Below are 14,025 nucleotides of genomic sequence, written 5' to 3' on the forward strand. Positions count from 1 at the left end.
GGATGCAGTCTAGACATAGCCTTAAAGTTAAGCACGTTTGTAAAATGTTTAATGTTCAAGACTGGGGAATTATTGTGCATAATCACCATTGCTCTTGTTATCATTGTACATACATAAACTGTATTTGAACATAAAAATCTAGTGACTGCCACATTATACTTAAATATGTGGTTTGAATGTACTGCATATGTAAAATTTGTGTATGTCTACTTATATATTGCCTACACCGCCAAACACACCTACTTATAACACAGCTGTTTCACCCTATCTTTTCTACCCCAGCATTTTACCTTACCACTTTATTTTCTATATAATTTCTGTAATTAGAAAGCATTAGTAGAATAATTGTTCAGTCTTAGCCTCATAAATGGGATATGAAGAATGTGGGAGAATACTTAGTGGGCCTCTATTGATTTCAGTCAACTCACGTAGTGTGCTACATGAGTGCAAAAAGTTTTCTCAGTCCTGGGTAGTTTTCGCACAGATAAAGAAACCAAAATTCAACGTCTCCAGAGAGCCCCGGTGATTGATACTCTACTGATTATAACAGACAATATTTATCCAAACAATTTATCCAAACAATACTTTGTAAACTATCATATCAAAACAGGCAATATCTTCATCATGTGGTTCATCTGTGGCTGTGTTTGAGGAGTTATATATGAGCTGTAAATCCATTCTTGAAATATGTTGAGCTTGCCCTAGACAAACGCATGTTTTTTGCTTGTGTGCCTCTGTCTCCAATGCAAATTGAGCAAGATGAAGCCATAGATTCATAGACTTTAAGGTCAGAATGGACTATCATGATCATCCAGTCTGAGCACATTGCAGGACACAGAACTTTACCTGCTCCTGAAACATTACTTGACCTCTACCTGGATTTTGCAAGTAATTACATTTGCCTTTTCTAGTTACAAACATTGTCTAAAATTTAAATAATCTGTTAATCTTTAAAATAATCTAGCAGCTGCACAACTTCTAGTATTAGAGTTTTCAACAAGAAGCTCCATGGACATTAATAGGAACTGGAAGCCAAAATGCACACAGATAGACTAGATGATAGATTTAGCATAGAAGGCACACAAGTCTTAGGATGCATCTGTATCTTTAGATATAAATAGGTGCACACATGCAGACTGAAAGATCCTGCCCAAATAACACAAAAGTACAGTAGATTTCAAACATAATTAAGAACTGACTGTATTTTCATTAGGGGGATCATTACAAGCTTTGGTATTTCAAAACCTGCAAATAAATACCTGTGATGTCACCACAGGCCCCAAGATGGCAATACAACCTTGTTTTTCTTAGCGGCTTATTATTAATTATTTTTATTATAGTGTATATGCATCTGATTTATATTTTACAACTTTCTCTTTCTGGCTTCTACGGAGGCCTTGCTGTTTGCCAAGCAGTGTAGACACAAAACTGGAACTCTCCAACTACTACAGTACTACAATAAGTGAATGGATGAATACTGTGAATGATCTAGCAGCCCTGAAAGATTTCATATAATGCCACCAACAAAAGGGATATCTCTAACCAAATTTGATCTCTTTTCTATTGAGACATATATGTAACTAAGCAGATCTCTGAAAGGAAATTAAGGAAGTATTATTATGTATAATGATTTTATATAAATGTTCATTCTATATTTTCAAAGTATTTGTAATGCCTTCCATACTAAACCCTCCTTTGAACCAAACCAAGGGTAATTGTTCCCTGCAGTACTGGTATACTTTCTATAGGTTTAATGGAATTGCTTCTAATCCAGTCAATCTTCTCAGCAAAGAATAATGAGAACTCCTTGCAGCAGGGATCACTCACCTCGGATGCTTGGTAGGAAGGCACTGTATTTTTGCAAAATGGGTCACTATCCAAGCATTTCTATTGTCCAAGATTTACAGATTCCATAGCACAGGGGGCGAAACAGTTATCCCTCAAGACTGACACAGCATACAACCCCCATATTGCATAACCTCCATATTGTATAACTAGTCAAAACAGTCTTTTGCCACCATTGCTGTGATATTCTTTCTTCTATCTTTGGGTGTGTCTACACAGCAAGGCTTAACTTGAAATAAGCTACACAAATTGTGCTACGTCAATTGCATAGCTTATTTCAAAATAGTTTATTTCAAAATTGGGAGTGTCTACACAGCACTGATTTCAAAACAGAGCATTCTTCCCCCATCTTCCCTTACTCCTCCTACAATGAGGGTTACAGGAGTCAGAGTAAGAAGTCTTCCAGCTTGACAGTATTTCTACATTAGTTCAAAATAACTGCCTACTGTGTAGACACAGACTAAGAATCTTTAGAAGAAGACATCAGGGGCATATGTGCTGAGAATGGAAAGATAATGGAATGAAAGCCAGAAAATGCAAGATGAAAGAGAGGAAGACTGGAAATGACATGGAAATGAACAGTTCTGAATGCCAGGGCCAGATTAAGACCTTTAGAGGCCCTAAACACTGAAAAGATTGTAGTGTCACCCCCTCCCCCCGATATGTAATTCAAAATAAAAACAATACTATACCGTAAAATCTCATTTTTTTTTGTGCCTCTGCTTTGCTGGTGCCCTAAGCACGTGCTTAGTCTGCCTATTGGATAATCCAGCCCTGTAATGGCATCAAACACCTCATCATGAACTGGGAAGATTTGGAAAAAAGGGCATGACAGACAAGGATGACACTAAAGCTGTGAAAAAACAATGAGTCCTGTGGAGCCTTAAAAAGTAACAGATTTATTTGCAGCTGACGGGGTGGTTTTTACCCACAAAAGCTTATGCCCAAATAAATCTTAGTCAGTCTTTAAGGTGCCTCAGGACTCGTCATTGTTTCTGCAGATACAGAGTATCATGGTTACTCCTCTAAGTCTAACTCTATGCAGCTTCAAGTTTCTGGCTTCTTGAGAACTTAATTCTATTTGTTGCTTTCCCATTCATATGAATGATGAGCTTCATAATATAAGGGCAAGGAATTTTGTTGAATGAGCAACAACCTATGGATGAGAGGTATGGGAGCAGCAGAGAACAACTTTTTTGTTTAAAACTTATCTCTTTGGTCAACTGTTGAGCATTTCCAATGAGCTCTAAAGAGGCCCCAATTAGAAGACTGTTGGCTTTGTTAAAAATCTTTGCAGGTGATGGCATGAGAAACAATGGGGAATCGCCATATTTATAATAGAGAAACAGAGGACCTGCCCTATGGGAAGGAAATTCATTGGGCATATCAGAAACATTTCATGAAAGTTTATTATGGAAGTTGGAGCAGAGGGGTTCACTGTCCCAGTTCTTCTGCAAACTAACTTACTGGCCTCTTGGCATATTGGTGAGGAAGTGAATAAGCCTGAAGAACAAAATTATTATTTCCTCAAAGCATGTAGCTACTTCTGAGCTAGCTGAGATGCTAGTGCTTCTGAGCTACATCGGAAAGGGAAGGGTGCAGGAAACGTGCACTGCCCCTTGGTGTACTACACATGTCGTCCTGCTGTCCTGCTCGATGTGCTAAGGCTGTTAGTCTTGAGGACTGTCAGTCTGGCAGCTTCCAGAGCACTACATTTGCTCCAAAATTAAAAAGAGTTTTATTGCTGAAACATTATCTTTTATGATGGAAAGCAGCCAAGAAAAAACTGGTCGATGCATCAGAATGGCAGTTTTATTTTGCATAAATCATGAGGAGAGTGTGGTGGAGGGGGCTGAGAGGAGGCTGCTGCCATAAGTGAGGACTGGATCAGTTTGAATTCAGATACAATCCTGACAAGTGGGAAAATGCTGGAGGGAGAAACAAATGCTTTTATGTAGCAAATAGGGACATTAATATAGCGCCTCACGTTTGGGATTTGAAAATATTTGTATTGTATATTATTACAAATATTTGTGTGACTAATTGAGTGGTGATGTGACTGACTGTTATTATACCCCTCACTTCCATTTGCCAGAAGCTGGGAATGGGCAACAAGGTTTGTTCTCTTGATGATTACCTGCTTTGTTCATTCCCTCTGAAACACCTGATATTGGCCACTGCCAGAAGACAGGATATTGGGCTAGATGGTCCACTGGAAATGATCCCTCTACTCTTTTCCATCCATGTGTAGATTTTTCCATCCCTATGTGGAATAGTTTTTATGTGCATTGAGGCGTGTGCAGATATAGAAACAAAAAAACCTCGCTATGGGCACTCTGCTAATCAGCTGGGTAGCATTTGAATCTCTCCTAAGTCACTGCACAAATGCACATTGTACAGGGAACAGTGACAACTGGTCCCTGGCCCAGTGTGGCCAGTCTTAGGTTCTAATGTTTTCTATCGAACTGAGATGAATCTAGCATGTTCAGAGGACAATGGGCCATATTGGGATCTCAGTTACACCTGTGTAACTGTCTGGCTGATTTTAATAACATTGACCTTAGGATTGCACAGGTATACCTTAGGATAGACTTTGGCTCACTAATAGACATGGTGCTGTAAGATGTTTAGAGCAAAATTCTGGGCTGACTTACACCCAGTGTAAATCCTTTGAATACCATAAAATTGTCTGGAGTGAAAGTCAGTGCAGAATTTTGCTCTTACTACTGTTTGCAATATTGAAAAACTAGCATTTCTCTCTCTGTGAAGGACAATAAAACCTGCAGATTTTGCAGGTAATGAAACTCAGGCTTAGTGTACACTGCAGAATTAGGTTGACATAAGGCAGCTCACTTCAACCCAATGACCTCAGTGTGCATGCTACACCCTTGCTTCTTCTGGCATAAGTGCCCTGCTACACAGATGTAATAACTCCACCTCCACCTCTATCGGCATAGGGCTTACGTCAGTGCAGTGAGGACAACACAACATCCGTGCAGGCACTGAGTTACTCACTTTGGCTGTTGGATGGCATTCCTGTCTATTTCATGGATCAGTATCACTGGGGTAGGTGGGAGTCTCCAACTAGAGCATGGCTGCGCCCAGGCTCACTGCTCAGAGTGAGGCTTGTGACTGCCAACCTCCTCACTCTCTGCTGCCAGCCAGTCCTCTGCTCGGAGGTGCCTGGTTCCTCATTCCCTGTGGGAAGCCTGGTGCTGCACAGAGGCTTCCTGAGTCAGGCTGCTGGGAAACCAGATGCCTCCCCGCCCCCAACTCTCAGCTCCCTGCTGCAGCTGAGTGCATGGTGAGGAGCTCTGCACCTGGGGTCTCAGTGGCTCCTGTGCTCCCAGTGCGTAGTGGAGCGCTGAGCTCTGTAAGGGGAGGTGGGAGTGCTGGAGCAAGGTGCAGCCCTGAGAGGCAGGAGCTGGGCAGGCAGCCCGGCAGCTGTCTGGAGGCTCCCATAGGGAGTTTGGTAGCTATACTAATCCTTTCACGTCCCTGCCATGAGCTGCCTGTCGATCTGAGAGCCCATATTCTCAGCTCCCCATATTGCCCCTCAAGTCAGTGGAAATAGGGGTAAAAGTAAAATTAATTTTCCCCAGTATGGGGGGGAACACCAACTAAGTGGGGGACAAGTGACTTCCCCTCATGACTCCCACATGACTCATGACTTCCCCTCATGACCCTCACCCCTCAGCCCAGGGTCCCTACTTTCTTCTCCTCTTCTCCCGTTACCTAAGGGGAGGGGCACTAGGGGCAGTACAACAGGCAGAGAAGTTGCCAGCAATTCTACAGCTTTCTCTGCTCTGGCCCTGCCAGTGGGGAAAGGAGCAAAAACTCCAACCCTGTCCTCTACCCCTCCACGGAGCTGACACTCCGCGAGCTCCACATGTACAGCAGTAACTGTGGTTGAGGAGAGGGCTAGGAGTGGGTGTGGCTCGGGGTTCTGCTCTTTTCCCACTGGGATGGGCAGGAAGTGGGGAAAGGAGCAAAACACTAGCAGCTCCTCTGCCTCCCATATCACTCTCAACTCTATCCACCACCAGCCTTCTGCTCGTGCAGGGCTGCTGCTGAACTGAGGGGGCCAGAGGAGAGGCAACTCTGTGGGGAGTTGGGAGTGGTAGGTATCGACGCTTTTCGATATGCTGTATTGGTTATAAAGAGCTGGTAGGGCATACTAGACTTTGCCACCCATGTTCTTGTGGTATAATGTGTTGGTAATGGCTTACTTTCACCTCTGCTGGAAACACTTCTGTCAGCATGTGCACCACTGACAGAAAGAGGGTAGTGTGGACATAAACTATCGGAGTAATTACTAACATAGTTCGACTTACATTTCAAGTATAGACATGTCCTTAGCAACTACACTATAACCTGGACTCTGACCCCAAATGTACTGAACATGCACAATAAATTAATGGGTTAATTTGCTGAGTATTCAGCAGCTCCCAAATAAGTCCCATCATCAGTAATGTGTCTGCCTGATAGTTAAAAAGTGGGGAGCTAAAATTCTCTTGAGGTTTAGTCTTCATTAAACATTCTGTATCTTTCATCTCTATTGGATACGGATGACTACTCATCCCTTAATTATCTTTATCACCACAACCCTTTCTGTATTTGATTAGCACATTTCAACAAAACCTTTCCTTGCAGAAATAAAACCATTTCCGTTCCATCAAAAGTGTTGAATGCTTGCAGATCTTGGCATGATTTTGGGGGAATAAAATCTTGATATGAAATAATAGCACTTTTCCCTGTTTACCGCCATTTAAAATTAACATCCTGTTGAAATCTATAGCAAAGGAAGACATAGAAGGAACATCTAAGCAGGACAGCAGGCACCAGCCATGGATGTAGCTAGCATATATACAAGTGATTAACTTGTTACAAAACAAATGATAATAAGCAATTAGAAACTATTATTTCTTTCCTGAAATGACAAGCCATGTGGTTCAATTCCGTTCAATACCATTCATTATGTTCTGCATGCAAAGCTGTAAGATCTCCACCCTAAGAAATCATAGAAATGTAGGACTGGACAGCACTTGAATAGATCATCTAGTCCAGTCCCTTGCACGCAGGGCAGTCCCATATAATAAATATATCATTCCAGGCAAGTGTTTGTCTAACCTGTTCTTAACACTGTCTAATGACTCAGGTTCTACAACCTCTCTAGGCAATTTGTTCCAGTGCTTAACCACCTAACAGGAAGTTTTCTGTAACGTCTAACTTAAACCTCCCCTTGCTGCAATTTAAGTCCAAGACATCTTTTCCTATCTTCAGAGGATAAGGAGACCAACTTTTCTCCTTTCTCCTTGTAACAACATTATATGTATTAAAAAAACTATTATCATGTCATCTCCTCAGTATTTTCTTCTCCAGTCTTAAAGACAAACAAACAAGAAAACAAACAAAAACAAAACCAACAAAAAAACACCCCGGCTGTGTCTACACTGGCATGAATTTCCGGAACTGCTTAAAATGGAATACTATTCCATTTTCAGTTTTTCCGGAAAAGGAGCGTCTACATTGGCAGGCTGCTTTTCCGGAAAAGCCCTTTTTCCGGAACAGCGTCTGTGGCCAATGTAGACGTGCTTTTCCGGAAAAGAGCCCCGATCGCCATTTTCAGTGGTCTGGAATAAGGACTTATGCCCGAGCGGGAGCAGAATAGTTTTTCCGGAATAGCGGCTGATTTTGTACAGTAGAGTGTCATTGCTTTTCCGGAAATTCAAGGGCCAGTGTAGACAGCTCGCAGCTTATTCCAGAAAAGCAGCTGATTTTCCGAAATGAGTGGCCCAATGTAGACACAGCCCCTTGTTTTTAATCATTGCTCCTAGATCTTGTTTTCTAGAACTTTATTTTTTTTGTTGCTCCAATTTCTGCAGTTTCTCAACATCTTCCTGATATGGGCTCCCAGAAATGAAATGATATTTTAGCTGATGCATTATCAACACAGAATAGAGAAGAATTAGTTTGTGTGTCCTGTTACAACACTTCTGCTGATATAGCCCAGAATTATATTCACTTTTTTTGGAAAGAGCATTACATTTTTATTTAGCTTGAGGTCCACTATAACCTCCAGATCCCTTTCTGAAGAACTCCTTTTAAGACAAACAACAAGATTTCCCATTTTGTAAGTATGCAACTGATTGTTCCTTCCTAAGTGGAGTACTTTGCATTTGTCCTTATTGAATTTAAACCTGTTTACTTCAGTCCATTTCTCCAGTGGGCCCAGATTATTATGAATTTTAATCCTATCCTACAAAGCACTTGCAACCCCTCCCAGATTGGTATTGTCCACAAATGATACAAGTAGCAAATAGTTTGTGGCACTTTGGAAACATATGTTCTTTAAAAAACAAAATTACTTTGTTGTTGGTACAGTCAGTCGTACAGTGTAACCCATCCTGTTGGTGCAGTGTAACCGATGTGTCTAATGGGAGATATCACTTTAACCAGGGCATGTCTACACTACAGAGTTATTTTGAAATAACAAGGTGAGTGTCCACGCAGCAAGTCTGTTATTTTGACATTATTTAAAAATAACGGGCTTGTGAGTTGCATTGTTGCTAGGCAGATTTAGCACTCCACATCCAGAAGCTTCCAGAATTGGGTGTGGGTGTTTTTAGGACTTCTCCAGTCCAGGGGCGGATGAGAGTGCCGCAGTGCCCAGCACATCGCCGCGAGGCCCCAGGCAGTGAAATTTCGTGGGGCCTCCCCTTTGACATGGCACATGTGCCGTGGAGCCACAGCAAATGCGCGGGGCCTTGGGAAGCACGGGGCCCAGGGCAGCTGCCCCGCTCGCCCTGCCCTAAATCTGCTGCTGCTCCAGTCGGTTGCTGGGGTCAAACACCATGTATACATCTAGACTACACCTCTTTGTCAACAGAGAGATGTAGATTAGGCACGTCGAAATTGCTAATGAAGCTGCTTTTTTTTTTTAAATGGAGCTTTTTCAGAAAAAATGGCAATTTAGATGCAGATCTGTCAAAAATAAACCCTTTTTCAACAGATCCTGTATGCCTCATTTTTTGAGGAATACAGGATCTTTTGAAAAAGGGTTTATTTTTCAACAGATCCGTGTCTAGACTGCTGTGGTTTTTTTTTAAAAAAGCTCCATTTAAAAAAAAAAAGCGGCAGCCATGTTTATGCTAATGAAGCGCGGGATATTTAAATCCCTGCTTCATTAGCAATTTCAACGTGCCTAATCTACATCTCTTTGTCGACGGAGAGGTATAGTCTAGACACAGCCTATGAGGGAAAGCAAGCAGGGCAAAAGTGTAGGAGGCTATGTGTCTTGGATGAGCTGGAGAAACTGAGCCAGGAGCAGAAAGCAGGTTGTTTTCCCTAACTCCAAAGCATTTTGCAGCAGGTTAATTATATTGTTAATGCCTTAGGAGGGAAGCATGGGCAGCGTTAATTACAACAAGGGGAAACTGGAAGGAAAAATAATTTCATCTATTTTAATTGTATACTTTGAATATTGTTTTGATTTTAGCTAAACTGTTTTAATTAAGTTGCCTGAACTAGTATGATTTACTGACTTTTCCTTACGTGTTGTAATGGGGAAAGAGAAGTTAATATTTTGCTATCCTTAGCTTTGTGTTTTCTTGTAACATAAGAAATATATATATATACAGAGAGAGAGAGAGATTGCTTAATTAGCTAGCTGATTGGCTAACAGTGATTTCAGAGGAAAAGTCTGAATGGATTCCAGCTAACAACTCCTACATGCAAGTATAGGGAAGATGTTGTTTTAGACACAGCAGACTACAGATTTGGTGATACCAGAAGTATCCTGAAATAGCTGTTCTGCATCTTTTAATGCACCCATTATTTTGAAATAGATTCTATGAGGGATATGGGATGTTTTTGAATAGTGCTTATTTAGAAATTTGTCACTGTGTAGACAGTTCCAAATATCGAAATAAGCTATTTTGAAATTATATTGAAATAAGATACACAATTTGCATAGCTCAAATTGGGCATCTTATTTCAACCTATCAGTGTAGTGTAGATGCACCCTATCAGAGGCTTAGGCGAACTAAACCTAAGCTTTTTAGAGCTCTCAGCTTCTTCTCATTGTGTTTCTATGGGAATTGACCTGTTGGGATTTTAATTTTTTCTTTATGTTCATGTGTAACTATAATAATGTCTGTGGATTATAAAATAGCCATGTTGTGCTGTAAAAATTAGTTTATGTATATTGTTAGCATGAAATGTTGTAAAGTTGTTTAATTCAATTCATTTCTTTAATTCCTTTTGGAACTTGAATGTTAGGAGGTTGCCCCTGTGCAATCCTTGCTGAAAATCCTCAGAGACTTAACTCTGGGTCTCCAGCTAATTTTATGGGGGAGTAGGGTTTTTACTTTTAGGCACTGGAAAAGGACTGGAGAAGGAATGAAGTGAACAGCATGATTACTGACCATCTGGTTCTAAAGGAGAGAGTCTTGGCTATGTCTAAACTGCAAAGATAAGTCAGAAAAAGATATGCAAATTGCAAACTGCAATTTGTGTATCTTTTTCCACTTTTTTGGGAGAAGAGGCTTTTCTGAAATTTGGACCATCTACAAGGAGCCAAATTTCAGAAAAACCCTGCTCTTTCGGAACATCCCTTCTTCCTCATACAATGAGGAATACAGGGATGTTGAAAGAACACGTCCGCTTTTTTGGAAACTGTTCTGAAAAAGCGGACACGTTTCTTGGATGTGGCATAGTTTTTCCGGGATACCTCCAGTACCCTGGAAAAGCTCTGCAGTGTAAATATAGCCCGGATGTTTGAGAAAGTGCTTCTTCATTCTCCTCCTTTATGCTGGTAACCCCACATTTCAAGATATCATGATCATTACCCACGCTGACCCATTATCTCACACTGATGACAGTGGCCCTTCAGGTCTATTGGTTTGCCCCTGAAAATGCTCAAAACTAAAAAATATTTCACATCTGATTGTAATGAAAATATCAATTTAAAAATTAGCTCTGATTTGCATCTGATCATTCCAGTCTAGCTAGTTTTTAATATGGGCTAATTTACACCTCTTTAAAAGTATCAACCAGCAAAGCCAGGAATCCTTGAGTCCTTTCAGGTGCTGAGTCTTAATCTATTCTCATCGTAGAACCTCATCCATTAGATACTGAATCAAAAAATTAACATAGGAGACTTGTTTTCCATGGGTCTGATGAAAAATTCAGTGAAGTTAATGGAAAGATTCCCACCATTTTTAATGATCCAAATCAGTGTGAATGGGTCTCAGACATATTGAATAATTAATAAGAACAATATTCCTAACTATGCTAGCTAATGAATCCAGTCACTCTGTGCCATATGCTTCCTTTATGAGGAGCTATCAATCACATGCACGACTTTCCCCGTTTACCTGCTTGTGGGCATGGTCATAGGAATTGATGTGGTTGTCAAATTCCTGGTGTTTGTGATACTGCTTGTCACATAATTCACAGTAGAAGTTAGCCTTCACATCCTCCAGACCTTTTGCTGTGGCCTTCCCCTTCTCAGCATAACCCTACAAAGGGAAACGGTAGCATTTTGTCACCAAAAGTATTGCAGGTTCCTGACCATACTTAATTAGCCACATTTTGTTATGCAACATGGAGCATTTAAAATATTAGGTCTGTTCCTGACAGACTGAACTGACGATTCACAGAAATTCTAATGGATGTAAAAATACATTTTGGTCTAAAATTAGTGACATCAGACTTTACTGGACATATTTTTTTCTCAGACAGATTCAGGAAACATTTACTCTCTGAAGTCTGCATTTCCTCTTTCAGCCTGACTTAAATATTATATCAATAATATAGGACATGAAAAAAGCAACATAACAATGAGTGGGTCCTTAATCTCCTTATTGTTAAGATGAATAGTTAAAAGTTCACAAATGAATGGGTAGCTACACACAGGATGATTAACCTGTTTGTTCCAGTATCTTTAATTTGCCTATTCAGGTGTCTGTTCTTTCATAACTTAATGGAAGCAAACTTGTACTATGCAGTTGCATATAGAGTCAGATTCTCATTTGTGTTTTGCCCTCTTCACACCACAGAAGGGCCAGAAAACAGCTGGATATGATCAGTAGAGAGTTCTCCTGGGATAGGTGAATTGTCCTCTTGAGCAGATTCTGCACCACTTCTCCCTATGCTCAGCTTCAGCATGAATGAGCTTGCTATGTGGCCTGAGTACACTGCACTCTGACTAAACTTAGCTGTCAGTCAGTCCCATAGGAACCCCAGCTTATTATTTTAAATGAACAGCCCCTTGACTGCTCTGCTTTATGATTTAGTAGAATCCTACAAATCTGTGGATATCTGCTTTATATCTACAGGTATCTGCATTCACAGATGTCAGTGCAGATATCCACAGTTCTTTTTTTGCAGATACAAATGCAGATGCAAATTTTGTATCTGCGCAGGGCTTCAATGATCAGATTTCCAGACAGCATAGATCTACCCTGAGAATCAACCAGCCATCACTGGTTCTCTGATGGTTCCCTGCTGTGCTGGGAGGAAGCTCTAGGAAGCAGAGATTGTTATCCATTATTTTTCATCTATGTCCTATATCTAGAGAGATGGGCCTTGGTCCTCAGAAATAGAGGCCTAGGGTTAGTCTCCTAAAGCCATATTTAGGAATGAAAAGAAACACCCTGATTTCTAAAGTAGCTGCAGCTCCCAGGTTTGGTCATTTTTTAAGTATTTTATATACATATATTTTTACATTTTCTATACTATTTTATTTTGGAGCTCTAAAAAGCCCCACCTCCAACCAGGAAACAATAATTTTTACAAAAATTGTCAAAATATCCATTGCCATATTCACAATGAATGATATGGTGCTATTCATGCACACATAATACATTGCCATGTGAGTCAGTTAATTAAGCACTTACTACAATTAATCTACCCATTTGTGGATTGGAATGTGGCACATCACTTTTTATAACAAGGCTGTCACAAGTGCTCTCATCTGGAATGTAAATTTTGAAACCTACATGACAGAAGAGCCAAAGCTTTACTGCATGTAGGTCAGACTTGCAAGCTTTGAGACCTGTGTGTGCATTTTTTCATAGTAACATGGACTTGGCTTCTGAGAGTTAGATTCACAAAAGGTCTATGATGCCTAGGGATTTTCTGGGAGCCTAGAAGTTAGGTGTGATGATACAAAGGGTATGTCTAGACTACAGATTTTTGTCGACAAAAGTGGACTTTTGTCGACAAAACTATACCTGCGCCTACACTACCGCTGAGTTCTGTCGACATAACGTCGACAGAACTCAGCAGTTTTGTCGATGCTGGTAAACCTCATTTTACGAGGCATAACACCTTTTGTCGACAGAGTTCTGTCGACAGAAGGTGTAATTGCATGTAGGATTGTGTCTAGACTCCAGGGTTTTGTCGACAAAGCAGCTTGCTTTGTCGACAGAACTGAATGTAGTCTAGACGCTCTATGTCGACAGAAGTTTTGTCGACAGTATCTGTCGACAAAACTTCTGTCGACAAAATCCTGTAGTCTACACGTACCCTAAGTGTTCTACAATAGCCCCTGGAGAAATTTCTTCCCTGAGTTGGTCTGCTCTTCATCTGGCCTGAATAGATCCCTGAGTCATTCTCATCTAATAGTTTGGAGGCCACCATTTAGCTTTCTGTTATTCTCCTACTGGAGTGTTTATATTTCAGCAGGATAGGGGTCAAGTGGCATGCTCCATGACTATGGCTATGTCGACACTACAGGTTTCCTGTGCAAGAAACTTTTTGCAGAAGAGATCTTCCACAAAAACTTCTTGTGCAAGAAAATGTTCACACTGCAAAAGCACACTGAAAAAGCGATGAGTAGGAATAAGATATCCTCCGGAAAAGGGCTTATTTTCTGGAGAATCGCGTCTGGACTGGCGCTTTTCTCCGGCTTATCCCCAAGCCGGAAAAAAGCGGCAGCCATGTAAATGCAATTACCGCAGGGGATATTTAAATCCCCCGTGGATTTTCAATTCCGACTCGTCTCATTAGCATCCCTTTTCCAGAAAGGGATGCTAATGTAGACGTAGCCACTGAGTTTTTGTGCAAGACTTAGCCTCTCAGTAAGTTTGAAGGTGGGGGTGCTTAGTGGAGAATCTCACTCTGAAAGGTTAGCATTCCCACCTGAGATGCTATATGGATACTATAAAACTATTA

General features: G+C 40.8%; 1 protein-coding gene across 1 annotated transcript in view; it reads right to left on the minus strand.

Annotated features, from left to right (window-relative positions):
• ZNF804B (zinc finger protein 804B) overlaps window positions 1-14,025 on the minus strand; it is a 399,053-nt gene that overhangs the window by 37,095 nt on the left and 347,933 nt on the right. The window contains exon 2 of the mRNA XM_075922410.2: window positions 11,223-11,366. Coding sequence (XP_075778525.2) covers window positions 11,223-11,366 — 144 coding nt within the window. The remainder of the gene's footprint in view (window positions 1-11,222; window positions 11,367-14,025) is intronic.

The sequence above is a fragment of the Pelodiscus sinensis genome, chromosome 2, assembly GCF_052426305.1.
Source record: "Pelodiscus sinensis isolate ZL-2025 chromosome 2, ASM5242630v1, whole genome shotgun sequence".
Lineage (NCBI taxonomy): Eukaryota > Metazoa > Chordata > Testudines > Trionychidae > Pelodiscus > Pelodiscus sinensis.